Source organism: Planococcus citri, chromosome 5 (genome assembly GCF_950023065.1).
Source record: "Planococcus citri chromosome 5, ihPlaCitr1.1, whole genome shotgun sequence".
NCBI lineage: Eukaryota > Metazoa > Arthropoda > Insecta > Hemiptera > Pseudococcidae > Planococcus > Planococcus citri.
The window spans coordinates 16,107,612-16,132,038 of record NC_088681.1 but is presented as its reverse complement, the minus strand read 5'-3'; the positions used below and the strand labels follow the sequence as shown (position 1 = coordinate 16,132,038).

The window sequence follows — 24,427 nt, the reverse complement described above, 5'->3', positions numbered from 1 at the left end:
CGGTAGCCTTTTTCATAAAATTGGTATCTTTTTTCCAAATGTTGTTCAAATTTTCCATTATTTTTTTAAATTTTTTATTTTGAAAAGTTCTTTATGCCCAATTTTATTACAGTAACAAAAACCTTAAAGGTGAAAATAAAATCAAAAATTGAAATGACAAAATTATATTCTCAACATCCGCTTGCTTGGAAAAAATCTTGAGATGTTTGAAGATATTGGAATAGCGAAAAATTTAAATGTAAAATGTTGCCTCGTCCACCCCCTCCCCCTCTTGAAAAACCCCAAGTGTTTAAAAAATATGTCCTGCTAAAGTTCTGATTTTTTATTTTGAAATTTTGTTGCACTTGACACACTGAAAAATCAATGCTAAAAATTAAAAAAAAATCCTTCATCTTTCATATTTGAAAGAATTTTATTCTCGAAATAGTTCATTTTGTTAATTTTTCGAGTTCGCTCATTTTAATGGTTATAAAATCATTGAATTGATTTCAAATTGATGAAAACGTGTACTTACTGCTCTGTAAAAAATTACAAAGTTCAAACTCAAAAAAAAAAAAAAAAAATGAAAAATCGTTTGTGTGGAAGGGGGGGGGTAAAATTGACTTTCCGAGTTGATTTGTGACTGATTGGTAGTTTCGAATCATACTGGAGTCTCCAGCGGATCTTCGGTTCTCCACAGTTTATGAAAAAAACACTGTGAGTAGAGAAAAAGTGAAATTCAGCTCTTTTAAACTCGAATTTACCATCTTTATGCCCCTTTCGATCCACTTACGGACATATGTATTTTGAAAATTAGACATTCAACATTTTCTCCAGCAATTTATTTTTGAACAGAAAAACTGAACATTTCGAAAATTTGGTATTTGAACCAGCGCAAAAGGATCCTCGTTTATAAGTAGGTGCTGGATTTCATTCGCTGAAAGCTCCAGAACGGTTTGAAACCATTACCAATCGATTTTGCAGCTCGAAAATAGGGTACAAACCAAATTTCAACTTTCCATGCCAATTTGTTGAAAAATATTTTGATTCCCCCCCCCCCCATTTTTAGCCTAAATTCGAATTCTTAAAAATTCTCCAAAAATCAAAAAATGAATTTCAGCACCTGAAATTTTGGATAGTGGCGTATTTTGAAATCCTTTGTAGATTCACCTGTTATTAATTCAATATTGTAAAAATACATCACAGCAGTTAAAATTTCAGATACTGAAGTGCATTTTTCGATTTTTGGTAAATTTTTCAACGTCAAATTTGAGCCAAAAATGCAAAAAGTCAAAATTTTCACCAAATTGCTCCAAAAAGCTAAAATTTGATGAATATGCCATTTTCGACTTCCTGAAACGATTGGAAACGATTTTAAACTGTTTTGAGCTCCAGAAAATGTTTGAAATGTCCACAAAATTCTACCTAAATAATGAAGTTGGAAAGCTAAAATTCGATAATTTTGTGATACTCTAAAATAGTGGAGTGGCAAATGAAAAAAAAATGGCATTTGATGGAAGAAGCGCAAATTTTGGTATGATGAATTTTGAAACCAAAGTGAAATATTTAAGACCAGGAGCCACTCGAGCTCCCCCCTCCAAGGAGGGGGGTGGGGCTTACAATTTTGAGAATATTCCTGCGGATGGAGTTTCAATCAGAAATCCAATATTACGGTGTCTGCTGTTGGATATTGATCAGCACTTTCTACTTTCACCGTTGAATCCATCATCCCCCTTCTTCCCCTGGCGTGGGGCTCAGCCCCCAAAATTGTGGATCTGGAAGACGTTGAGACTCGGAAATGTAATTTTGTGAAAATATCCTTCGAAAAGTGTACAAATAATTTTGGTGGTTCATTTTTTGGTTTCCTCCCCCCTCGGCCCCCTGTGTCACCTCAAAACTGGAAAAACGCGCCAAATTGCCGCTTTAATGCCAAAACATAGTGGAAATGGTGAGTTAAATGTCAATTCTTCTAGAAACTGATAAGAAACATTTTTAGAAAGCAGTAAATACCGCAAAAATTTCTGAATCCCCCTTTGCGCGCCCCCATCAACCACTAACTGCAATAAAATACCCTACTGGTCAAAATTCCACCAGAATTGAAATATTAAGCCATTTACTGTTCAATATTGATTGTGGTGTTTCTCTAAAAGTGTCGGAGTCATCGCATACCTCCCACCCATTCAAGGGGGCAGACCCCTAAAATGTGGAGGCAATGAAGAACCCACCTATGGAACTGAAATTCGGTAAATGTGTACTTCTCTGGTCATGGGAATATATTTAATGGTCCATTTCATCGATTACATTCCTCACCCCACCCCGCCCCGCCCCTCACCCTTTATATCCCATTATACGAAATTTGTTACTGATGATATTTGAAAAAATCGATCCCCCCCCCATCCGAGTTTTTAATTTTATTAGTAAGTTTTTAATGCAAAGTTTGAGTAGCACTGAAAACTGCAAAAATGTCATGATTTTCCACCCATTGACTCGAAAGGTCAAAAATGCATCATCAAACAACATTTTTTGGGATAGGTAATTTTTTTTTGATTTTTGATGAATTTTCGAAATTTCAATGCATCAAGGTTTATTATTTTTTCATTCCTATAAAAAAATCAAAATTGCATCAAATTGAGGTTGTAAGCGGAAATTTAGTTGCACTTCATTTTTGACCTCTCGAATCGATTAAAGGTGGTTGTAATGTAGGTCGTTTTTGAGTCTCGTGCTGATTTTTGTGGGAGTGGAAGGATGGTCAATTTTTGAAAAATCTCATCAATCATTTGTGGTAAATTCTCTAATTTTATCGGTTGTTTATTCAGATCTATTTTGTATCTATATTTTTAATTTATACAGAAAATTTTCGGTAAGTAAACATTACCTATTAATTCGTCATTATTTTTTTGAAATAATTGGTGATGGTAATTCATCATAATTCGTGTAAGTTTTTACACGTCAAATGCGTCAAATGTAAAAATTGCGTAAGAATATGAATAAATGTGTTTCACATTAAAAACCAAAAAAACTCATTCGAATAATTAATTTCGTAATTATTTCATAATTACCATAAATTTGATAAATTTTGTTTGCAAAAGCCGCGCCGGGGAAACCCTCAAAAATAATGAACTTTTTCGAAGAAACATGAGTCTAAAAAATTTGGAAGTTTTGGATTTTACGATGTGTGTGTGTGTGTGTTGCTCGGCCTCTCCAGTCCACTGACTTCCGTTCGATCCGTACATGAAAAATCCCATTTTTTTAAAACATCTACGTACTTTCCAGGGAAATGACTTATGAGCTTTGGTTAGTGCTCCTCCCCAAATTAAATCGTTGTTCATCGTTATTGTGTGATTTTCCAAGTTCTCCGTTACCTATTTTTTTCTCTTGAAAATGTTCAAACTTTTTTTGGAATTCTCTTCTACGTATGTAATGAAGTTGAAGTGAAATTTTTTCTCAGGTATTAGTAGAATGCGAGGATATGACGAGGTATTTGCGTTTTTGGATAATAAGGACTATTGACGATTGTTTTATCATCTTTTTTTTTTTTTGGAAAAGGTTTGCTTTGTGACGTAAAATATATATTATGACGTAAAAAAGTACGTGTGTTTACATATTTCACCTGACAAAAAAAATGAAAAAATCTGTTATCATGTTTATATGAGTAATTTGATATGAACCGCGTGATGACCGGAAATAGTAAGTCGGTCGGAAAGTCATTTCGATATGATTAGGTAACGCTGATATGAGGTAATTCTCTTTGAAAGGCTGGAATATTGTTGAGAAAATTTGTGGAGAATGATGCTTGTGGCTTTTCCTTTGACGTCTTTTAAGTCTGATTCTGAATAAGTAGTTTATTGTAATTGAAAAATTTTAGGTCCTTGTTTTATATTTAGATACCTATCTCATTCCAAAGTTATCACTCACATCGTGGTTTGTTGTTTATAAAAAAAAGTGTTGCATATTAATTACGTCTTATCTAATCATTTTTAGTAAATTTTTCAGAATTTTGAATAATTTCTGAACGATTTTGTATCTTTCATTAAAATCTAATGGCAAATAACACAATTGTGGGGTTTGAAAGAACCCACCTACCCCAAAAACTCCTGTAACCAAAATTTTCAAATCCAAAATTCAATTTTAGGTTTTTGATGAATTTTTAAAAAGGTTTTATTATGACAAATTTTTAACTTTCTCATAAAACACAATTTTTTCAAACGAAATGAACGGATGAGAATAGTTACTTTATTACAACTTTTCAACATCACTTTCAAGCTACTCGGGAGCCTCCAGCGAGTTTTAAATTTTCTCCGGGAATTCCAAATTAGGTAACTTCCTCTGGAAGAGCGAAAAAACTATGGTTCGTTAATTTTGCTTACATAAGGAACCTTCTGAATTGGCGCTGTCTGATATGAACGAAACCAATTCCCCTCTCCTCTCCTCTCCCAACTAAATTTTGCTTGCTCAATTTCGTTTTTGGATTTTTTTACATAAAAGTTTATAGAATTTTTAAACGTTTTTATGGCGTTTTTTTACTGTTTTCTTAAAATAAGTGGCTTGTCTTACTTTTTTATCGAACAAAATGAACCCATGTAAATAAATTATGCAGTTCAACCCCTTCCTCTTCTCCTCTTAAAAAACTACCAGGTTTAGGTCATAATGAAGTCTTGTTGGTTCTCTGGTATGGAGTCGTTCAAATTTGGAAAAAATAACAAAAAATAGAAAATTGATGTTTGTAGAATTTTTATGAAAATTTTTCAAGGGGTACAATTTTCCAAAATATAAGCATATTTTTAAGAAACCCATTCCCTTAGTTCTCCAAATGATTTTGGTCTCTTAGCTCATACATAATAAAGCCCTCAAAGTTGAAAAATACATATTATCAACAAAAAATGTAAAATTAATGACTGGAAGTACAAATTATTTGAAAATTTTTCATCTCTGAGCAGCAGAATCTGTTTTCACATTTCTTAAGGGGGCACGCTTTTGTGCCCCTTCTTCACCCCAAACCCCCCAAAAAATTGATTTTCATCTTATCTGTTTAAAAAGTCATCTTCTTGTTCCAAAAATCCTGTTTTTTGCCAGACTTGCTTATAAGGTTCTGATTTTTTTTCTGCTAAATTCAAAGTCAAAATATGTCCCAAAGCGTCAATTTTTGGCAGAATGGTCAAGAAGTGTCCATTTTTGTCAAAATTCTCAAAAGGGTAAATTTTTGCCAAAATTGTCAAGCTGTCCTGTTTTTGCCAAGATTGCCCAAAAAACCACTGCTTTTGCCAACATTGTCAAAAAATTCCTGTTTTTGTCAAAATTGTCAAAAAGTGTCAATTTTTGGCAAAATGGTCAAGACGTGTCCATTTTTGTAAAAGTTGTCAAAAAATGTCCACTTTTAGTAAATTTGGTAAAGAGGGCCAATTTTTGCCAAAATTGTCAAGCAGTCCTGTTTTTGCCAAGATTGCCCAAAAAAACCACTGCTTTTGCCAAAATTGTCAAAAAATTCCTGTTTTTGTCAAAATTGTCAAAAAGTGTCAATTTTTGGCAAAATAGTCAAGACGTGTCCATTTTTGTAAAAGTTGTCAAAAAATGTCCATTCTTAGTAAATTTGGCAAAGAGGGCCAATTTTTGCCAAAATTGTCAAGCAGTCATGTTTTTGCCAAGATTGCCCAAAAAAACCACTGCTTTTGCCAAAATTGTCAAAAAACATCAATTTTTGGCAAAATGGAGACGTGTCCATTTTTGTAAAAGTTGTCAAAAAATGTTCATTTCTAGTATAATTGTTGAAAGGGCCAATTTTTGCCAGAATTGTCAAGAAGCCCTGTTCTTGCCAAGATTGACCAAAAAACCACTGCATTTGCTACCTAAAATTATCAAAATATTCTCATTTTTTGTCAAAATTGTCAGAAAGAGTCAGTTTTTAGCAAGTTGGCGATAAGTTGTAATGTTTTTTCATAACAATTTTCAGGGAGTATTTTTTTGATAAAATATTCAAACGGTTGTAATTTTTGCTTTTTTGAATCGTCCAAAAAGCATTAATTTTTGCATTACCTGCAGAAAGAGTCCTCTTTTCGTTTTGAAGTTTGCCAAACAAAAGTCCAGTTTTTTTTTACAAAATTACTTAAAAAGCATCTTTGTTTTGTCAAATTTCATCTCCCCCGACCCCCTTCATTTCATTCTTTCATTTTTTTTTTCAGTTTTTATGGCAATTTTTCGATGTTTATTTTTTTTTGAATTCTATCTCTCAGATTTTTTAAAAATGATTTTTCAGAAAAAAATGGTTCACTTGTTTGATGTTTCATTCCATTGTTTTTTTGGGGGGAGGGGGAAGGGGACAATGTTCCACTTTTCCGGCATGTAGAGGGGTGAGAAATATTCAACAATACAGTAAAAGCTTGTTATAACACTGTTTTCATTATAATGCTGATTTCCTCTAGTCCCTAGACAACCCCATTTAAACCAATGTAAAATTAATCGCGATATAACGTTCATGAGCCATGAGCAATTATAAATCGCGTTTTAACTAGTGATGGGATATTATCGATATTTATCAATATATATCGATATTTGCCGCCGTCGATATATATCGATATTTTAAAGCCGATAATCGATTATCGGAAAATTTTTAAAAATTATGCAAAAATCCCGCAAATAAATTGTGCGAGGTATTTTTTTGATCTTTTTGAGCATTTTCAGACTCTTTTAGAGTAAAATAGTGATTATCACGGCTATTAATGGTAGCCATGGGCCACATCTGTAGAATGATGAAATGTTGACAATTACGTCATCAATGTCATCATTATTTTAAAAAGCGCCAAATAGGTAGCTAGATACTGAAAAAGCAAAAAAATAAGGAATAGAAACAGCATAGAGATGATTCAGTTTCTCTTTTCATCAAAAATCAGCTGTTTTATGGCCTTTTTATGAACATCAAAAACATCCGATATATATCGATATTATCGATATCAGACCTCCGATATTTTGACGATATTGATATCCCGAAATATCGATAATATCCCATCACTAGTTTTAACGCTCTGAAATTTAGGAAAAATCACATTTTTTTCATAATTTTGACAACAAAAAGCCAATTTTTTGTGACATAGAAGTTTACTTTCATGTAAAAAATTCTCACTTTTTGAAAATTTTGGCCCCAACAAGAGTTTTTTTTTGCAATTTTTGCAGTTTTGATTTTTAAAAAAGTAAAAAAAAACTTTTATGGCAAAATTTTGTCAAAAAATCTGTTTTTTAACTTTCAACAGTTTCAGTGTTAATACAAACATGTAAAATTGTTTTCGATTTTGGCCAAAGAAGGTAAGATTTTTTGATTACTTTATCAAACTTTAATAGAAACTTGATTACTTACAATTCTTACAAAAAAGGCGGGTAAGTAATCTCAAGTTTTTATAAAAGAGTAGAGTTCTAGATTTTTCGTCATAATCTTGAGAAGAAAACTGAAAAGTAAAATTTTTCAAAATTTTGGTAAGCAGCTGATTACTTTTTGGAAAATTTGGAACAAAAAAGCAAGACTTTCTAAAAATTTTGACCACAGAAAAAAGTTTTGTAAAACTGACATACCTATGTATTTATATGTATTATTGTAGCAGACCTCAAAATCAAAGTAAAATTTCAAATTTTTTCATAGGTTGAGATAGAGGTTCAAAATTGGTTTACAAGTTGATTCTACTCAAGTATGGACTTGGCTAAGGTATTGGAACTAGAAAGTTCATAACTTAAAAATTTTTTTTGATATTTCTGGTTGTCTAACGGTCATGAAAAAGTCATAAATTTTGGTAGGTGGTCATGAAAGTCATGAATTTTGCTCGAAATACACTTGAAAATTTTTCAAAAAGCCCTAAAATAAAAAAATAAATATATAAATAAAATAAAAAATTTGTTTAAAAAATCAGAAAAATGAAAAAACTAAAGTACCTACTTGTCTATAAATTTTTTAAAAAATTCCTTGCGGTTTCAAGTTATTTAATTTTTTTGTGGGGGGAGGGGTGGATTTTCATGCGGTAAAAATGTGAAAAAGGTCATGAAAAAGTCATAGTTTTTTTGTGTGGGAGATTTGTTAGACATCCTGTATTTCGATTTTTTTCATATTTTGTAAAATTGGGAAGGCTCATCGGCACCACTTATTTTTCACCAAAGCGACTGAAAATTTCATGGCCTGATTTTCTCACTCAAGGTAATAACTTTAGGGGGTGGGAGCGGAAAAAAAAACGAAAAAAATTGTCCACCATTTATAAATTAATAAGTTCCACCTTAATGTGTATAACGAGCGGATTTATGCTTTTTCTACGCTGTTTTAGGTGGTTTTACTGCGAAATTTCAAAAGTGCCAGTTCAAAGTGATTTTTTCTCCAATTCATTAGTAAATTCCTAAAAAATTGATGTAAAAATTGGACCTACTGCAATATTAAATTTTTCGAGGTGAAGCCCCCTTCCAAAAGAAGTAAAGACTTCTCGTGAGATTTCCAGATCTCAGAAGCAAAATTTATCGTTCGAATATACCGCAACCAAATTACGATACGTGAATACCATTTAGCACGATTTATGGAATTCATAGTCCATCTCGAAGACTACAGTGCGGCGGTAACCAAACACATGTCAGTTTAACTAATAAGGTGCGCCACCGACCACTTTACCGAATGCAGATCCATATACTCGTATATTGAGTTAAAGAGAGAGGTTCGTGATGCTGATAGTGAGAGACCACACCAAGCTAGATCTGAATTTCGCTGCTCGGAGGTCTCGACTCTCGACACCGCCATCGCTATCGCCAGCACCAGGAGGACTCTCCACTCTACAGCTCGACTACAGGAGTGATAAAACCCCCCAAAAAATAAAAATAATTGGAATACATTCGGTAATTCATTTGTCAAGAACACTACATATACAGCATAGCGCGCGAAATTAGGATATATGAAAATGAAGATTGAAGATGAAGAAGCAAAAAAAGACACGAGGAAAAAAAAACAAAACAGGTTCGATAACGCGTTGATAGACCATATAATGTTGTAGGTCGGTAAATCAAAGTTTTTCGGTGTATGCTGTGATACTCTGACTATATAGTGACTGCGAGATCGCATATTTCAGATTACCTTCATCTGTACCATACAGCAACCACTTTTACCGCTACATTCCATATTTCAGTGTGGCCATTTCCGAGAATAAATGCGGATAATTGGGTTATGGTGATGTAATTACTCGAGCTCGATGGCGCGCGAATTTCTAGGCGCCTGTTTTGATCGCGTGGGAGCACTTGGAATGGAAAAAATTACGACGAGGGAGGATGAAGCCAGAGCCATTTGTATGTACTCGTGATGTGGATTTGTTCAAGTTGAAGTTGACTTCCAGTGCGATGAATCATTGGATGGAAATTTTTATAGCTGAAATGATTCGCGTATAATGAGGAACTGTAAAGGAAGACTTTCACTGGATTTCGGATCTCCCCACGATGATGAGGCATATCAAAAAATGATCCATAAGCTAACTGGCTACGGTGATTTAGGTGTTCGAAGATGTCGTCAAAAAATTGCAAAAAACAATCTCGTTGATTCGGGTGAACGTTCAAAGGAATTCACCGAATCAATTATTCAACCAAATGAGATATATCTCGAGAATGGAGAAGGAGGCCATATTCTCCTACTAGTCCGTGACCTTAGGCAACACTCGAGTTGCTATATTATCGAGTATGTTCGTGGGAAAATAATTCTGTGGCTACGAATCACCTCGGGGTATAAGATTATCTGAATTTTTTTCCCTCTAATATCGTGCAACTTGCATTGAAAATAATCAGAGCAAGTGTTTGGTAGGGCTACGTATATAATATGAAAAATATGGAATTTCGAATCATCGAATCTCTCTGGATATTTGACCAGTCTGTATAGGTATTATTTAAGTGTACGAGCTTACGAAACCATTACTCATATCGACGATTACCTTCGTTGGTATGTTTAGCGATAAACATCTTGGCGCTAAATTAAACCGCACATGGTTCGTCACGACGACCGGACGACGACGAGTAAAGAAAAAATATTTCTGGAAATTTGACTAAGGAAGTGAGGAAGTAATGAATGAAGCACATGGTCTACTCTATAGTACCCCTACCATTACCATAAATACCTAACAACACTATGTTGTACACAGACAGAGCTATAGGTGTATGATATCATTGAAGCCGGATGCTGATGAGTCATCTTAGGCTCGCGGATCGTAGTCTCTCTCTCTCTCTCTCTCTCTCGTAACTCGCGATGATGATGATGCTTAGTGAAAAAAAAAAAAATTATAAACAATAAATTTTAAATCGAACCAAATTAGCTTTAAACGTATTCCGAGAAAATAAATACTAGTCTCGTTGCATTCCTCAAATGCTTGGAATTCCTCTTCATGAATCCAGCACCAATGTATAAGGTTTTTGGTACGTGCGCGGCGGTTGATGAGGATGAGTTTTTAGCGCTCTGGCTCTTTATTGTGAATTTTTTCAATGATCTTTATCAAAGCAATGAAGTCGTTTTGGCCGCAACATTGCCAATATTTTGTATGTCCTTTGAAACCGGTTACCCGCAGTTGATTATATTGCTACATTCGCGAATTATTTGTAGCTAAATAAGGGAGCGTAACAACACGCTCGTAACTGATTTTATTTTCATATTTTTTGTGGTTTTTAAATTAACTATATTCGTATAGACCTAGACCTAGACAAGGTGAAAGATTGTCGCCAGTTGTCGGTGTTGAGTTGAGAAAAAAATCAGTTTTATAGGAAATGAAACTAAAGGTATTCGGGGAATGTGATTTTGTATCGAGAGAAGACAAATCATGGCGATGGTGTTATTTTTTTAGGCAAATTTTTCGAATGTGATTAATTCAATGAGAGGAATATTTGTGCAAATTAATTAATTTAAGATGGATTTACTAGAGGAGGAGGAGAGGGAGAACGTAGATGGTGGAAGGCAAAAGAAAGTGACCCAGAAAATTGAATAGTTTTATGACGTAGAGGTGAAAGGAGTAATTGGGATTGCCCTTCTCCCTTGAGTGGACGAAAATTTGATTCAGAACGCACAAAAATTGAGGTATTTTTGCTTTTTGAATCAATTTTTTCACTATAATTTTTGTTTTAATCATTTCTAAATTTTAGACAAATTAAAAATTCGAAAAAAATTGGTGAGGGAAATTTTAAAGTTATTTTATGAAGTATAAATTTTCGAAGATGAGGAAGTTTTGAACTCACAGAATCAAAACGAAACCAAGCTAGATCGAAACAGCGTGTCTTAAAATACCAGTCGTCGATCACCTGACTCGAAAACTATCAAAATTTGAATTTTTTGAAAACTCCAGCAAATTTGTAAATTTTTTCTAAAATTTCTAATCGCCCTTGAGAATGTTTTTTTTTTAAATTTTATGAACTTTCAAAAATTCACCAAGTATCCAAAAATGATCGAGCTTTGGCTCTTTGGAATTTTAAATCTTTCGATCTTGCTGATTTTCGTTATAAAAATAGTTTAAAATGGAAAAAAATTGTCAAAATTATACCTATTGAAATCGTTCAAAATAGGTAGGTAGGTACCTATTCAACAAATTTTTTGAATGTCGTTTATTGTTTTAAAAAAAAACAAAAATTTCACAAAATGCTGTTAAAAGTCATTTGATATGAGGTAAAAATTGTTGACATATCAAAATTGTTTCTAGTGTACCTAAACATACTCGTAGATGACTTCTGCTCAAACTGCTGAAAAAGTTTTGAAACGTGTACTAAAATTCATGTATGTGATGAAATATTTGCATTGAAACCTCTAAAATTTGAACAAATTTCGTCTGAAAGAGCATACCTATAAAGTTCAAAATATCATTTAAAAAAAAATGATATTTAATGTTTTTCATATTTTCAACCGCTTTCGAGCGATTTCCAATAATTTTTTAAAAATGGTACAATTTTTATGAAATTTTAATCAATTTTTTCGCCATCCGTAACATCTTTTTATGGAACTTTAAAGTGGAACTTTTTTTTTATGGGTGTTTGTAATTACTTTATTATTACATCCACCGTGTGAGATTTATTGAAATCTTTACATTTTGAACTATTTTTTTATATTCTATTCTTGTGGATTTTTTGTTTATTTTAGCGAGTTTTTAAAAAAAATAATTTTTCAACATTTTTTCACTCCCCTAAACATTTTTTTGGGAAGTGGAAAAGTTATCGAATTTTTAACCGAATCAAGACCACGAATACATCAAAAGTTAGCAAATGACACGTAGAATACAGTGAGTGTGTTGAAAATGCAAAAACATAAAATAATAAAAAAAATATCGTCCACTTTTGCATTTACCCCAGCATGGGGTAAATGCAAAAGTCGATTTTCCAATTTTCAAATTTCAATTTTCTCAACGATTTGTGGACCAAATTGTACCAAAACTTTACCATTGATATAGAGAACCCCCTGAAGTATAAGTGGTACAAATTTCAGCTTCATCCGTGCAATAGTCTTCTCACAGCGCCCTCTCAAATTGTCACTAATCAAAAAGTGCTTTGCAATTACCCAAATCTACCTTAAGTTTTGACATAATTTTTAGCATTTTTTTTTGTTCCAATTGAAATTTTTTTCACTCGATTTTTAGATGATTTCATTTATTTTCTATATACATGTAATTTTAATTTAATTTTATGATACCTATTTCAAGCAAGTTTGTAAAGTTTTACTAAAATCGATATTTAATCAATTTTTGCCATTTTTTCGGCAATTTTCAATGCTATTCGGTAACTTTTCTTCTATCTTGAGCAGTTTTGTATCTCAATGCAGAGAATAATACCACTTTTCAATCTCAAGCAAAATATGCAATTTTTTTGAAAAATATATATGAAGCGTTTAGAATTTTGAATAAATGCACATACAACTACAAACTTCTCTTTTTTATTTTTTCACTTTCCAGAGAATATTTAAAACATATGTCTAATCAAAATAGCTAATAATTCAATAAATGATGCGGCGAGTCGTATTCCTGACGCCCTGGTAAATTCTCATCCTTATGCTGTGGTAAATTCTATTTCATTTGATGGCTCACTCATACCCAAATCGTTGATAGATCTTACTCTTATGATATAACTCGTTTTTTCGTATAAATTTTGTATTTCGTATTTCGTATCCCAGGTTTCACCTGTAAAATTAATTATTCAAAATGACAATGTTTTGTTTTCTATCGTAGGTAGGTAGAGGTACTAGGTATCTGATTTTTTTTGGAAAAAATAATTACGAACTTTATTCACTTACCTAGAGTAACATTCATACCAGTCCACTCTCTGGTATCCTTTTTCTTGAATTCGATATTATAGAAAATGAAGCTACTGTTTCTCTCAGCTATAGCTTTAAGATAGGCGTAAGTTTTTGTTACTGTATACAGTTCGATTTTCGGTGGTCTTGGGTTTTCCAATGGAATTAATGAAATATACTGCCAATTGTAACCAATTTCATTATTAGCCTGACATTTGTATTCGCCGAATTGCGACTCTTGGTTGAAATTTATCTACAAATCGATTGAAATATTCAAGTCTAGTAAGTATTCGAAGAATAAATAAAAGAAAAAATTTACACTCACTTTGAGCAGTCTATCTGGACTCGGAGGACTAATCATTTGAAATGTGCCATTGACATTTTGAAACCACGTGTAGAAAGGCTCAGGATTGGCGACCATTTCACATGGCACTTCGACATATGTGTGGAGCTTCTTCTCGTAAATGGTATGATTCTTCGAGGGGTACGGTTTATCTGGAAATTTTCAAAGATATCGATTATTCGCAAATATCAAAATCGTTATAAATTTTTGAGTGAAATTGTGACTCACGTTCAACATTCACATCGATGGTTCGTCTATCCGTGGAACCTTTTTCGATATCTTGAATCGCCTCACACCTATACCTGCCCGCCTCTCGGTAAGTTATATTGCTGATGAGTAAATTATCGCCGTCCAATTTGAAAATATGTGAATCTGTATTTGTGAATTTATCATTAGTAAAGAATACAAGAACAGTTAAAGGTAGTTTGCTCGATTGATTTAACACGGAAAAAAAATTATGGATAATTTTTACTATTTCAAACAGTAACCGCATCCCATTCAAAAATATTGTGATTTTTACTATGCGATTAGTAAATTTTACTATGAGAGTAATAAATTTTATCTAATTTTATAGGTACATAAAATGTATTTTTTGGCTGAGTAAATATCACTATTATTTTTGAATGGGATCCGGTTACTAGATATACTGAAATAGTAATTTTTTTAAATTTTTTTTTCGTGAAGTAAAGCACTCACTGGTTTGGCCATCGATAAGTTTGTAAGAATGTGATGTTCCATAGGAATGTACTTCGTTGAAATACCAATTCAGAATTGCCTTAGGGTGGCCTGTTGATAGACATCTCAGCTCAACGTAGCCACCTTCCCTGGTAGTTGTGCTTTGTGAAAAGTCAGTTATTTGAACAGGATCTGAGAAAAAAAAATCAAATCGACATTATTATGTTCTTGAGCCAAAAACAAAACTAGAAATGTGTCTCAAAACTACAGTCAATTAGAGTCATATTCTGCCCTCCATTACATTTTCGGGACACGTTCCTTGCAGGGCTCGAACTAGATTATTTTTAGTGTAGGTACTTGAAAACCAAAACTAGTCATTTTTGGTTAATTCCCTGTGATTCTTGCTCAATTACTGGTAGTAATTGGTAATTTACGGGTAATTTTTGGTAATTACGAGTAAAACAAAAACTATTGGTAATCATCTGTAATTTACTGAAAATGAACAGTAATTTGCAAAAAAAAATTCAGTGATTTACCAAAAAATACCAGTAATTCATAGAAAATGTTCAGTAGGTAATATAGAACAAATTTTCTTGACTTTTATAGGAAATGTGTTAGATATCTTTATTTTCAAAGCAGCCCAATTTTTCACTGAGTATTACTTATCATCAGTTAATCACGTAATACATAATGTATTTTGAAGTCTCCGTGTGTCCTTTTTTCTTACCTCCCCCTTTGGTCCCATTCAATATCGAATTTCAAGAATCTGACACTTATTCTGTCGCTAGAAAATGGTAATGCCGAACACGAGACCACCAAACAGCAATTTTATAAGAAGGACTTGGGCTTTGTATGTAGTTTGTACATCGATGAGATTCAAATACATAAAACATACCAATTACGTAGAGTTCGAAACGTTTTGATTTTATAGTGTTTTTTCCTTTGGCTACTTCGCAGATGTAGGTTCCTTCGTCGATGGTCTGGATTGCTTTGATTTTCAATGCTATTTTCTTATTTTTAATACGTTCCGCGTCGACACGATTGCTTCTGTTAGATTTAAAAATTTTTAATTTTTAGATACCTATTTAATATTATGTATAATAGCAGTCATGTTGGTAATTTTGTAGGTAAATAGTTTACGTTGCCCTCTGTGTTTCTGGAATATTCCAGCTATTCGGTGGACCTTTCCATACGATGTGTACCGTATCTCCATTACAAACTACTTCCAACGTTTCGTTAACTCTGTAGTAGAGATCGGTATCGGCTACATTTTCATCGTTTACTGTTAGTTTAGTCCCTGGAATCACACATTCTTAAGAAAATTAAACCTAAAAACTATTTGTATTTTCAAGTAGGTAGGAAAAATCAGGTTTCATCACACCACACATTTTTTACATTTCAGATTGTTTCAAGATTGGAGAAGGAGAAGGAGGGCTACTGAAGAGTTGCAATCAAAAAATAAGCGAATATTCGAATTCAGCACTCTCACGGACCTTACAAATGACATGTCACGCCACATTTTCAATTTTTTGATATGTTGACCACGTTTGAAAGCGTTGATGTGGGTGAAAGAGAGTTGAGAGGGGTCGGATTGAAAAAATAAGCTTATATTCGAATTTGGCGCCTAAAAATGAGTAAAAATCGATTTATGTCACTTCATTCTTGATTTAGTGTTCTACCTCCTTCCGTTCAAATTGACCTATAGGAGGCTGAAATTTGACATGCGCATTTGAAAGGTACGCTAATGTGTATTTCGAGGTTTTCGACTTTTCAATTTTTATCCACCACTTCCCAGCAAAGAAAAAATGACTGTATTTTCGTGTCCTTTTTAATGGTTTTAATTTTGTGTCATCACGGGAACCTCCTCAAATTGACCTTGGAGGCTGCGATTTGGCATGCAGATTAAGTGGGTTTCATGAAAGTGCTTTTGGAGGTTCCGATCGAAGCGAAGAATGACCTACTCGTATGCTTGTTTAAACCATCTTGAATGGATATTGTCATGCAAAGGCGAGCCCCATAGGAATGAACTATCCTGACAAATTGAGGGGATGCGCAGAGCGAAGCGAGGAACAGCTTAGGGCTCTTAGAGAAAGATGATGCATTTTTTCATTGCACCTAGAAACATCTTATTCTACGCCTCCTCGTTGGTGTGTATCATTTTTACCTTCGCCGGGACAAATGGGTTCATCTTCATCTTCATACTGAGTGCAGTCTCTTTTTCCATCGCATAATTGACGTCCGCGGATACGAGTGCCATCATTGCACGTGAATACTTGCACAGACATACAAATTTGTTTTAATTCACAGACAAATACATTAAGTATATTTTAATCAGTACAGTTTTGTATATTATAAGTTATTCAAAATACCAAAAAGATTTTACCCGAAACATTTTCATACCTGGATCAATAAACATGACCAAAGCTCCTGCTCCTTCATTATATTCCATGGCAACTTCGTGGAATTTCGCACAAAGCATCTAGAAGAAAGTGGTTAAAATTATGTAGAACATGAAAAAAAGAAGCAAAACAATGGCTACGTTTTTGAATATTTTTCGCGGTTGCTTTTTTAATGGTGGAAAATTACTAGTGAGAAAACCTTTACAACTCATCAACTCCGATTGAGCTAAAATTTGGCTCACTAAAAGAGCACGTCATCTAAACTTTAAAACCAAACTTTCAGCTGGCGAGATTGATTTTTTGGCGAATTTTCAAAAATGGCGGAATTAGTTTTCTACAAAAAGAGTAAAGTCGGAATGATAAAAATCTAAAACTTGATTTACCTTCGTAAGCCCCTCGAGAAATTTGCCATTTAGACGAATTTTACCATTTTCTGAGAATTACCCATACTTATACCAATGGGCTATTTCTATTATTTTCAAAAATTCACCAAAAGTTGAAAAATTGACTTCGGTGCTGAAAATTCGGTTCTGAAGTCTGGATGGCTTGTTCTTTCAGTGAACAAACAGCTCAATTGGAAGTTGACGAGTTGTAAAGATTCCCTTGTTGATAAACTTACCAAAAGCAGAAGTATGAGGACCATTATGCTACTTCTCCACGAACACTCACTTCAACAATTAGTTATTTACTTTAACAAATTGTAGTATTAATCTACCGCAATAAAAACATGTGCATACAGTTGATCAAGTAAAAATGCAATGCATAAGAGATAGTTGGCTACATAAATTTTTATTTTCGCATCCGGAATAATTTTAATTTATCGCGCTGGTTTTTCATTTACAGGAAATATATGCACCACAAAATTGTTGATTTCTGAAAATTTGTAGTCCATATCAGTCCTTATAAGGAGAATAGATAAAACCGTGTCGTTGAACAATGTTTGATACCTGGCAAAATGTCGGTAAAATGACGAACAAAATAATCAAATAACTAATGACATTGACGTAGTTTCCTGTTTTCGTACGATTTCGAGCTCAAAAATTAATTGTATAATTTAATAGCACTCTCGATTCCACATTTCTTTGTAAATTTTTCATTTTTTTATCCGAATTCCTGTAACCTGACGAATTATAGCTTCAAAAACGTGAATTTGATCAGATTTTATACTTCTGATAATCCTGCCATGTTGAAGTATAGGCAATTTAAATGACACGATGCCGTTAATAATTACACTCGAGTAGGCAACACCTCTGTTCAAAATGCTCCTAATCTCGGGTTGTCACATGTCACTAGCATGGAAGGTGGGTACTGGGTACCATCGAGAAACTACCACGTGAAAAATTTCAGATCCACATCATCTCTCGTTTTTGGGGAATCCCCATTTTCTGAAATTTTAGTAACACTTTTCTCAGCCCCATTTTAACCGATTTTGAAAATTTTTCAGTACGTTATATATTGTGTATAACCTTATTTTGCAATGTTTCATCGAGTTTTAGGAATACCTATTTAATCAGTTTTTACGCTATTTTAAACATCTTTTACAATTTTTCTTGTATTTGAGGCGATTTTTAAGCTCTTTCTAGTAATTTTTCAAAATATCTGTACTGCTGAACGCTTTTTGTAAGTTTTAACATAATTTTTAGCAGTTTTTAATGCTTCAATTGAAAGTTTTTTTCCATTTGATTTTTAAAATATGTACTTATTTCATTTATTTCTTCAATAATTTTGAGTTCATTTTATAATATTTCAAGCAAGTTTGTAAAGTTTTACTCGAATCAATATTTAATTAATTTTTGCAATATTTTTCGGCGATTTTCATTGCTTTATGATAACCTTCCTTATGTCTTGAGCAGTTCTATACCTCAATGCAGAGAATACTTACCACTTTTTAATCTAAAAAAAAAATCAATCATTTTGTAAAATATATTAAGCGTTTAGAATAATTTTGAATAAATGACTTACAACTACAAAATCCAACAATAAGTATGGGTATGGTACTTAGAAATTAGCATCCTCAATTTCAATTTAGTCGAACTTCGCAATACCATGAAAGTGAATTGACTTTTGAAAAATCAAGTTTAAGGTAAGCTTTTGCCACGGTTGCGTTTCCAAAAGCTTATGATGACTAATAATGACAAAAATATATTAAAATTTAAAACACCGCCGATTGAGGTACATACGTTTCTTTATGAGATCTCGCCTCGTTATCTATTTTTTTTATTTTTAATTCCAGAGAATATTTAAAACATTTGTCGGAGCAAAATAGCGAATAATAGTACAATAAACGATGCGGCGAGTCGTATTCCTGATGCTGTGGTAAAAGTCTCATCCTGATCATGTTGTGAATTCTATTTCATTTGATGGCTCACTCACACCCAAATTGTTGATAGATCTTACTCTTACGATGTATCTGGTTTTTTCGAATAAATGGGGTACTTCGTATTTCGTATCCCAGGTTTCTCCTGAAAAATTATAGTTCAAAATGACAATATTTTGTTTTCTATTGTAGTATATATATGTATCTGATTTTTTTTTAAAAATGATTATAAACTTTATTTACTTACCTAGAGTAACATTCATGCCAGTCCACTCTCCGGTATCCTTTTCCTTGTATTCGATATTATAGAAAATGAAGCTACTGTTTCTCTCAGCTATAGCTTTAAGATAGGCGTAAGTTTTTCTTACTGTATACAGTTCGATTTTCGGTGGTCTTGGGTTTTCCAATGGAATTAATGAAATATACTGCTCATTGTAACCAATTGCGTTATTAGCCTGACATTTGTATTCGCCGAATTGCGACTCTTGGTTGAAATTTATCTACAAATCGATTGAAATATTCAAGTCTAGTAATTATTCGAAGAATAAATAAAAGGAAAAATTTACACCCACTGTGAGCTTTTTATTTGGACTCGGAGCACTAATCATTTGAAATGTGCCATTGACATTTTGAAACCACGTATAGAAAGGCTCAGGATTGGCGACCATTTCACATGGCACTTCGACCAGCGTGTTGAGCTTCTTCTCGTAAATGGTATGATTCTTCGAGGGGTACGGTTTATCTGGAAATTTTCAAAGATATCGATTATTCGCAAATATCGAAATCGTTATAAATTTTTGAGTGAAATTGTGACCCACGTTCAACATTCACATCGATGGTTCGTCTATCCGTGGAACCTTTTTCGATATCTTGAATCGCCTCACACCTATACCTGCCCGCCTCTCTGTAAGTTATATTGCTGATGAGTAAATTATCGCCGTCCAATTTGAAATGCGAATCTGTATTTGTGAATTTATCATTAGTAAGGAATACCTACAAGCACATTTAAAGGTAGTTTGCTGGATTGATTCGAGTAAAGCACTCACTAGTTTGGTCATCGATTATTTTAAAATATGATGTTCCATCGGAATGTGTTTTGTTGAAATACTGGTACCAATTCACTATTGCCTTAGGATGGCTTGTTGCGGTACATCCCAGCGTAACGTTGTCACCTTCCCTGGTAGTTGGGCTTTGTGGGAAGCTAGTTATACGAACAGGATCTGAAAAAAAAAAACAAAAAACAAATCGATATTATTATGCTCTTGAGCTAAAAACAATACTAGAAAAGTGTCTCAAAACTACAGTCAATTAGAACCATATTCTGCCCTGTCTCACTTTATTGGGACACAGTCCTTGCAGGACTCAAACTATGGGTTATTTTTCATGTATTAAATATCAAAATTGGTCGTTTTTGGTTAATTACCAGTAATTCTTGCTTAATTACCAGTAGTAATTGGTAATTTACTGGTAATTTTCGGTAATTACGAGTAATTTAACAAAATATATTGGTAACGTATGTAATTTACTGAAAATGAACAGTAATTAGCAGCAAAATTATTACCGGTAGTTTATCGAAAATTTTCAGTAATTTACCAAAAAATAGCAGTAATTCATAGAGAATTTTCAGTAGGTACCCAATTTGAAACAAATTTTCTTGACTTTCATAGAAAATGTTTTAGATATCTTTACACTTTGAAAAAATGGTCTTTTATTTTCGAAGCTGCTCAATTTTTTATTGAGTATTCATAATGTCATTTTTTGAACTCTCCCTCTGTCCTTTCTTCTTACCTCCCCCTTTGATCCCATCCAATGTCTAATTTCAATAATCTGACGCTTATTCTGTCGCTAGGAAATGGTAGGGCCAAACACAAAACCCACAGACAGCAATTTTAAAATGGGATTGCCGGTATTTGTAATTTGTACACCGATGAAATTCAAAATACGTGTATAAAGCTTACCAATTACGTATAGTTTGAAACTTTTTGCTTTGGTGTTTTTTCTTTTGGTTGCTTCGCAAGTGTAGGTTCCTTCATCGCTGGTCGTGATTGCTTTGAATTTCAATGCTATTTTCTTTTTTTTAATACGTTCCACGTGCATACGATTGCTTCTGTAGTATTTAAAAATAATTAATTACCTATTAAATACCTACCTATTTAATACGTATTATGTATATTCGAAGTCTTGTTATTCATTTTGTATGTAGATAATTTACGTGGCACTGAGTGTTTCTGGAATAGGCCAGCCATTCGGTGGGCCTTTCCATACGATGGATTCCGTATCTCCTTTACAAATTACTTCCAATGTTTCGTTAACTCTGTAGTAGAGATTTGTATCGGCTACTCTGTCATCGTTTACTGTTAGTTTAGGATTGTTCAAGATATCAGTCTCTGAAATCACACATAGGTAACAGGTAAATTATGAAAACACTTTTTTACTCTTAAGAAAATGAAAACTGAAAACTATAATTTTTATAGGTAAGAAAAATCAGGTTTCATCGCACTACAAATTTTTTGCATTTCAGATTGTTTAACAATTGGAGTATGAGGAGGTCAAGTGCTACAGAAGGGTTGCAACCAAAAAATGACTGTATATTCGAATTCAGCGCCATCACGAACCTTGCAAACGACTTGTCACATGTCATTTTCAATTTTTTTTGTAAGTTTACCACGTTTGAAAGCGTTGATGTAGGTGAAAGCAGAGTTCAAAGAGGTCGGATCGAAAAAATAAGCATATATATTTGAAATTAGCATCTTCGAATTAGTAACAATCGATATGTCACTTCATTTTTGATTTTTTTTTGAATTTGGACCTCAAAAGGGCCCCAAATTTACGCCAAAATTCAAAAAATTCCAAAATCGATGTGACATATCGATTGTTACTAATTGGAGGACGCTAAATTCGAATATCAGTTTATTTTTTTGATTCGACCTCTTTAAGCCGCCCTTTAATCCCACAAGTGCCTTGAAAAGTGGTCAAAATACCGAAAAAATGGAAATACCGTGTGACCTATCGTTTGTTAGGTTTTCGAGGGTGCTGAGTTCAAATATTTGGTTATTTTTTGCGTACGACCCCTCAATGCCCCTCCAGCCCCCAAATTTGATAAAATTCTGAAAATATCATGTGACATGTCGATTTTAACTGATTTGAAGTCGCTGAGTTCGAATATTTGTTCATTTTTTGATTTAAATCTTCAAGTGCCCCTTGAGCATTCAATTCTGAAAATAGCGAGGAACTGGGTTCGAAAAAAATTTTACTCGTAACTACATCACACATCACATATGTATGTACCTTGAACTGAGAGTGAAACAGTACGTTCGATTCTACTTCCATTAGAAGTTGAGAAACCCACGCAAGTGTATTTGCCGCTATTCGTTGTTTGTAAATCGTCGAATTTCAATTTTCTTTTCATCACTCCGCCGTCCAATTCAGATGATTTTTGAAAAACGCTGTAATCAAGTGATATTTTGTCATTCACTCTAAATGATTTCAAATGTTGTTCCTTTGGTGGTCGATAGCTTACTCGGCGTTTTTATTGGTCGATATTTCTGAATTATTGTAGTACCACGAGATTGCTTTCATTGGTCCTTCGCAAGATATATCTAGATCCGAGTCCTCCTTCACAGAGAAGGTATCCTTATCATCGGGTGAAAATGTCAAACGAGGTTCTGAAAGATCAATGTTCGAATAAATGTTGACCCATTTTGAATGCATTTTCAAGAAAAATGACCTTCTTACCCGGAATAGATTTTGTTTCTCTTTTCATACGGTGTCCATTTCCTGACCAAGATGGCTCAGATGGCTGTTCAATCACTGAGCCAAATGCTGTAAAAATTGGCAATCATTTTCAGTAATCTTATTAGGTACTATGAAAAGAGTAAGAGTGGTGGCTATGGAGACCAATTTGATTTGAAGGAGAAGGACCAAGAGAGGGGTTTTCTTGAAAGTGTAGTGTATTTACTTAGAAGTAATTCTCCTAGAAATGAAACATTTTCAAAAAATTAATTGTACAGATAGGGTAACTATCAATTTTTCAATTTTTTTTGGTTGATTTTTTCGACTTCGAGGAGCTGTATAGAAAGGAAACCCATTATCATTTGAAGAAGAATTTTATTTTATTAAACGTTGGTTCAGCCCACAGGCTTTTTACAACTTTTTGAATGATAAAACATCATTGAATAACTGACGCCAGAGCCCCAGAGTGAGGGTTTTCTTGAAATGTGTTTATTTAGACAGATTTTGATCATTGAAAAATTTTCAAAAAATTTCTAGGAACAGACATTATTTTTTTTATTATTCCCAAATTTGGAGGAGGGAAGGGGGTTCCATGTACAAGAGAGCCAACATCGTTTTAATAGTCCAACAAACTTTTTTTTTTTTGAAAAGAGGGTTGTGTAGAACAAATTCTGTTGTGGAAATGAGATATTTACAACTGATTTTTTTCTCGTTCTTTTCATTTTTTCCACTTTGAGGGACTTCTTACTAGGGGGCGAATATGGTTTGAAGGGTCAGGGAAAGATTTTTCTTGAAAAGGGGATTATCTAGAAATATTTCAACGCAGCTAGAAAGAAAGAATTTTGATAATTTATTTTTTTTCCATTTTTTGACTGGGGGGGGGCTCTTGGCACCACTTTTTTTTACAGATGGAGGACAAATAAAAAATAGGGAATTATTTTCTCACCAAACTTGGGGGGAGGGGTGGGGGTGGAAAATCCCTACTTTGCGAAATGATACTTACACCCTATTCGACAGATTACTATTAGGTAACCAACTCAGGGTAGTTCTATCAAAAATGAAAAATATCGTCATAATTTTTCAACTTTTTTACATTATTTTCTCTTACAGGCATCGATAAGGACTTAAAAAGGAATAATTACTGAAAGAAAAGGACTTTCAAAGATCAAAATTGAAAATAATGACAAAGTCATTATAAAATTGACTAGTTATGAGGCCTGTTTTGAAAATTTTAAATAGGTACTTTGAGCTTTCTTCTAAACGCTTTTGCTAAAAAAATTTCTGAAATTAGTCAATGGCGAATTAATTCAAAAACATCTTTGCTAAATGCTTACCTGGCGAAATAAGCAAATACAAATAAAATGTCACTTGGAACAACATTTCAACAAACTTAGTTAACCATACGATGAATTCATCTATTCAATTCGCGAAACGCCGAATAATAACTAGACACCTACCTATTCGTATCATATCATTAAAGCCGGAAGATATACTGATTTTTTAAGGAGCATTCTAAGAGCTTATCGTAGTTTCGCTATTTCTGCATCCGCTGTGTAGTGCACATCGACAATGATAATGGCTGATTGCTAAATTATTAGATTAGGACATGAATTTAGGAACCATGTAGGTACTATTGTATAGTACAAACAAAATTTGTAAAATCTTTCTTTTCTTAGAACGATTTACTCGTACTTTCATTTTTTTTCACTCAGTTCCACAAATTTTATCATTTT

At 33.3% G+C, this 24,427-nt stretch overlaps 2 protein-coding genes across 3 annotated transcripts; both read right to left on the bottom strand.

Moving 5' to 3' along the window:
* Window positions 1–12,855: 12,855 nt before the first annotated feature.
* LOC135848470 (netrin receptor DCC-like) lies at window positions 12,856–17,474 on the bottom strand. Its single transcript, XM_065368382.1, has 10 exons — window positions 17,265–17,474; window positions 16,647–16,725; window positions 16,411–16,518; window positions 15,387–15,543; window positions 15,142–15,293; window positions 14,268–14,438; window positions 13,800–13,943; window positions 13,554–13,723; window positions 13,229–13,481; window positions 12,856–13,115 (listed from the first exon to the last, which is right to left on the bottom strand). The coding sequence occupies exons 1-10, from the start codon at window positions 17,286–17,288 to the stop codon at window positions 12,985–12,987; spliced, it is 1,389 nt and encodes a 462-aa protein (XP_065224454.1). The 5' UTR covers window positions 17,289–17,474; the 3' UTR covers window positions 12,856–12,984.
* Window positions 17,475–18,554: 1,080 nt separating this feature from the next.
* LOC135847626 (peroxidasin homolog) lies at window positions 18,555–24,180 on the bottom strand. Of its 2 annotated transcripts, none has more exons than XM_065367256.1 (11): window positions 24,029–24,180; window positions 22,698–22,784; window positions 22,483–22,627; window positions 22,251–22,408; window positions 21,175–21,349; window positions 20,921–21,069; window positions 20,009–20,182; window positions 19,781–19,921; window positions 19,535–19,704; window positions 19,210–19,462; window positions 18,555–19,107 (listed from the first exon to the last, which is right to left on the bottom strand). In XM_065367256.1, exons 1-11 carry the CDS (start codon window positions 24,072–24,074, stop codon window positions 18,980–18,982), a joined length of 1,626 nt encoding a protein of 541 aa, XP_065223328.1. In that variant the 5' UTR covers window positions 24,075–24,180; the 3' UTR covers window positions 18,555–18,979. The 2 variants fall into 2 exon arrangements, with proteins under 2 accessions (XP_065223328.1, XP_065223329.1); XM_065367257.1 differs by having other exon boundaries at window positions 20,921–21,066.
* Between the last annotated feature and the right edge of the window lie 247 nt (window positions 24,181–24,427).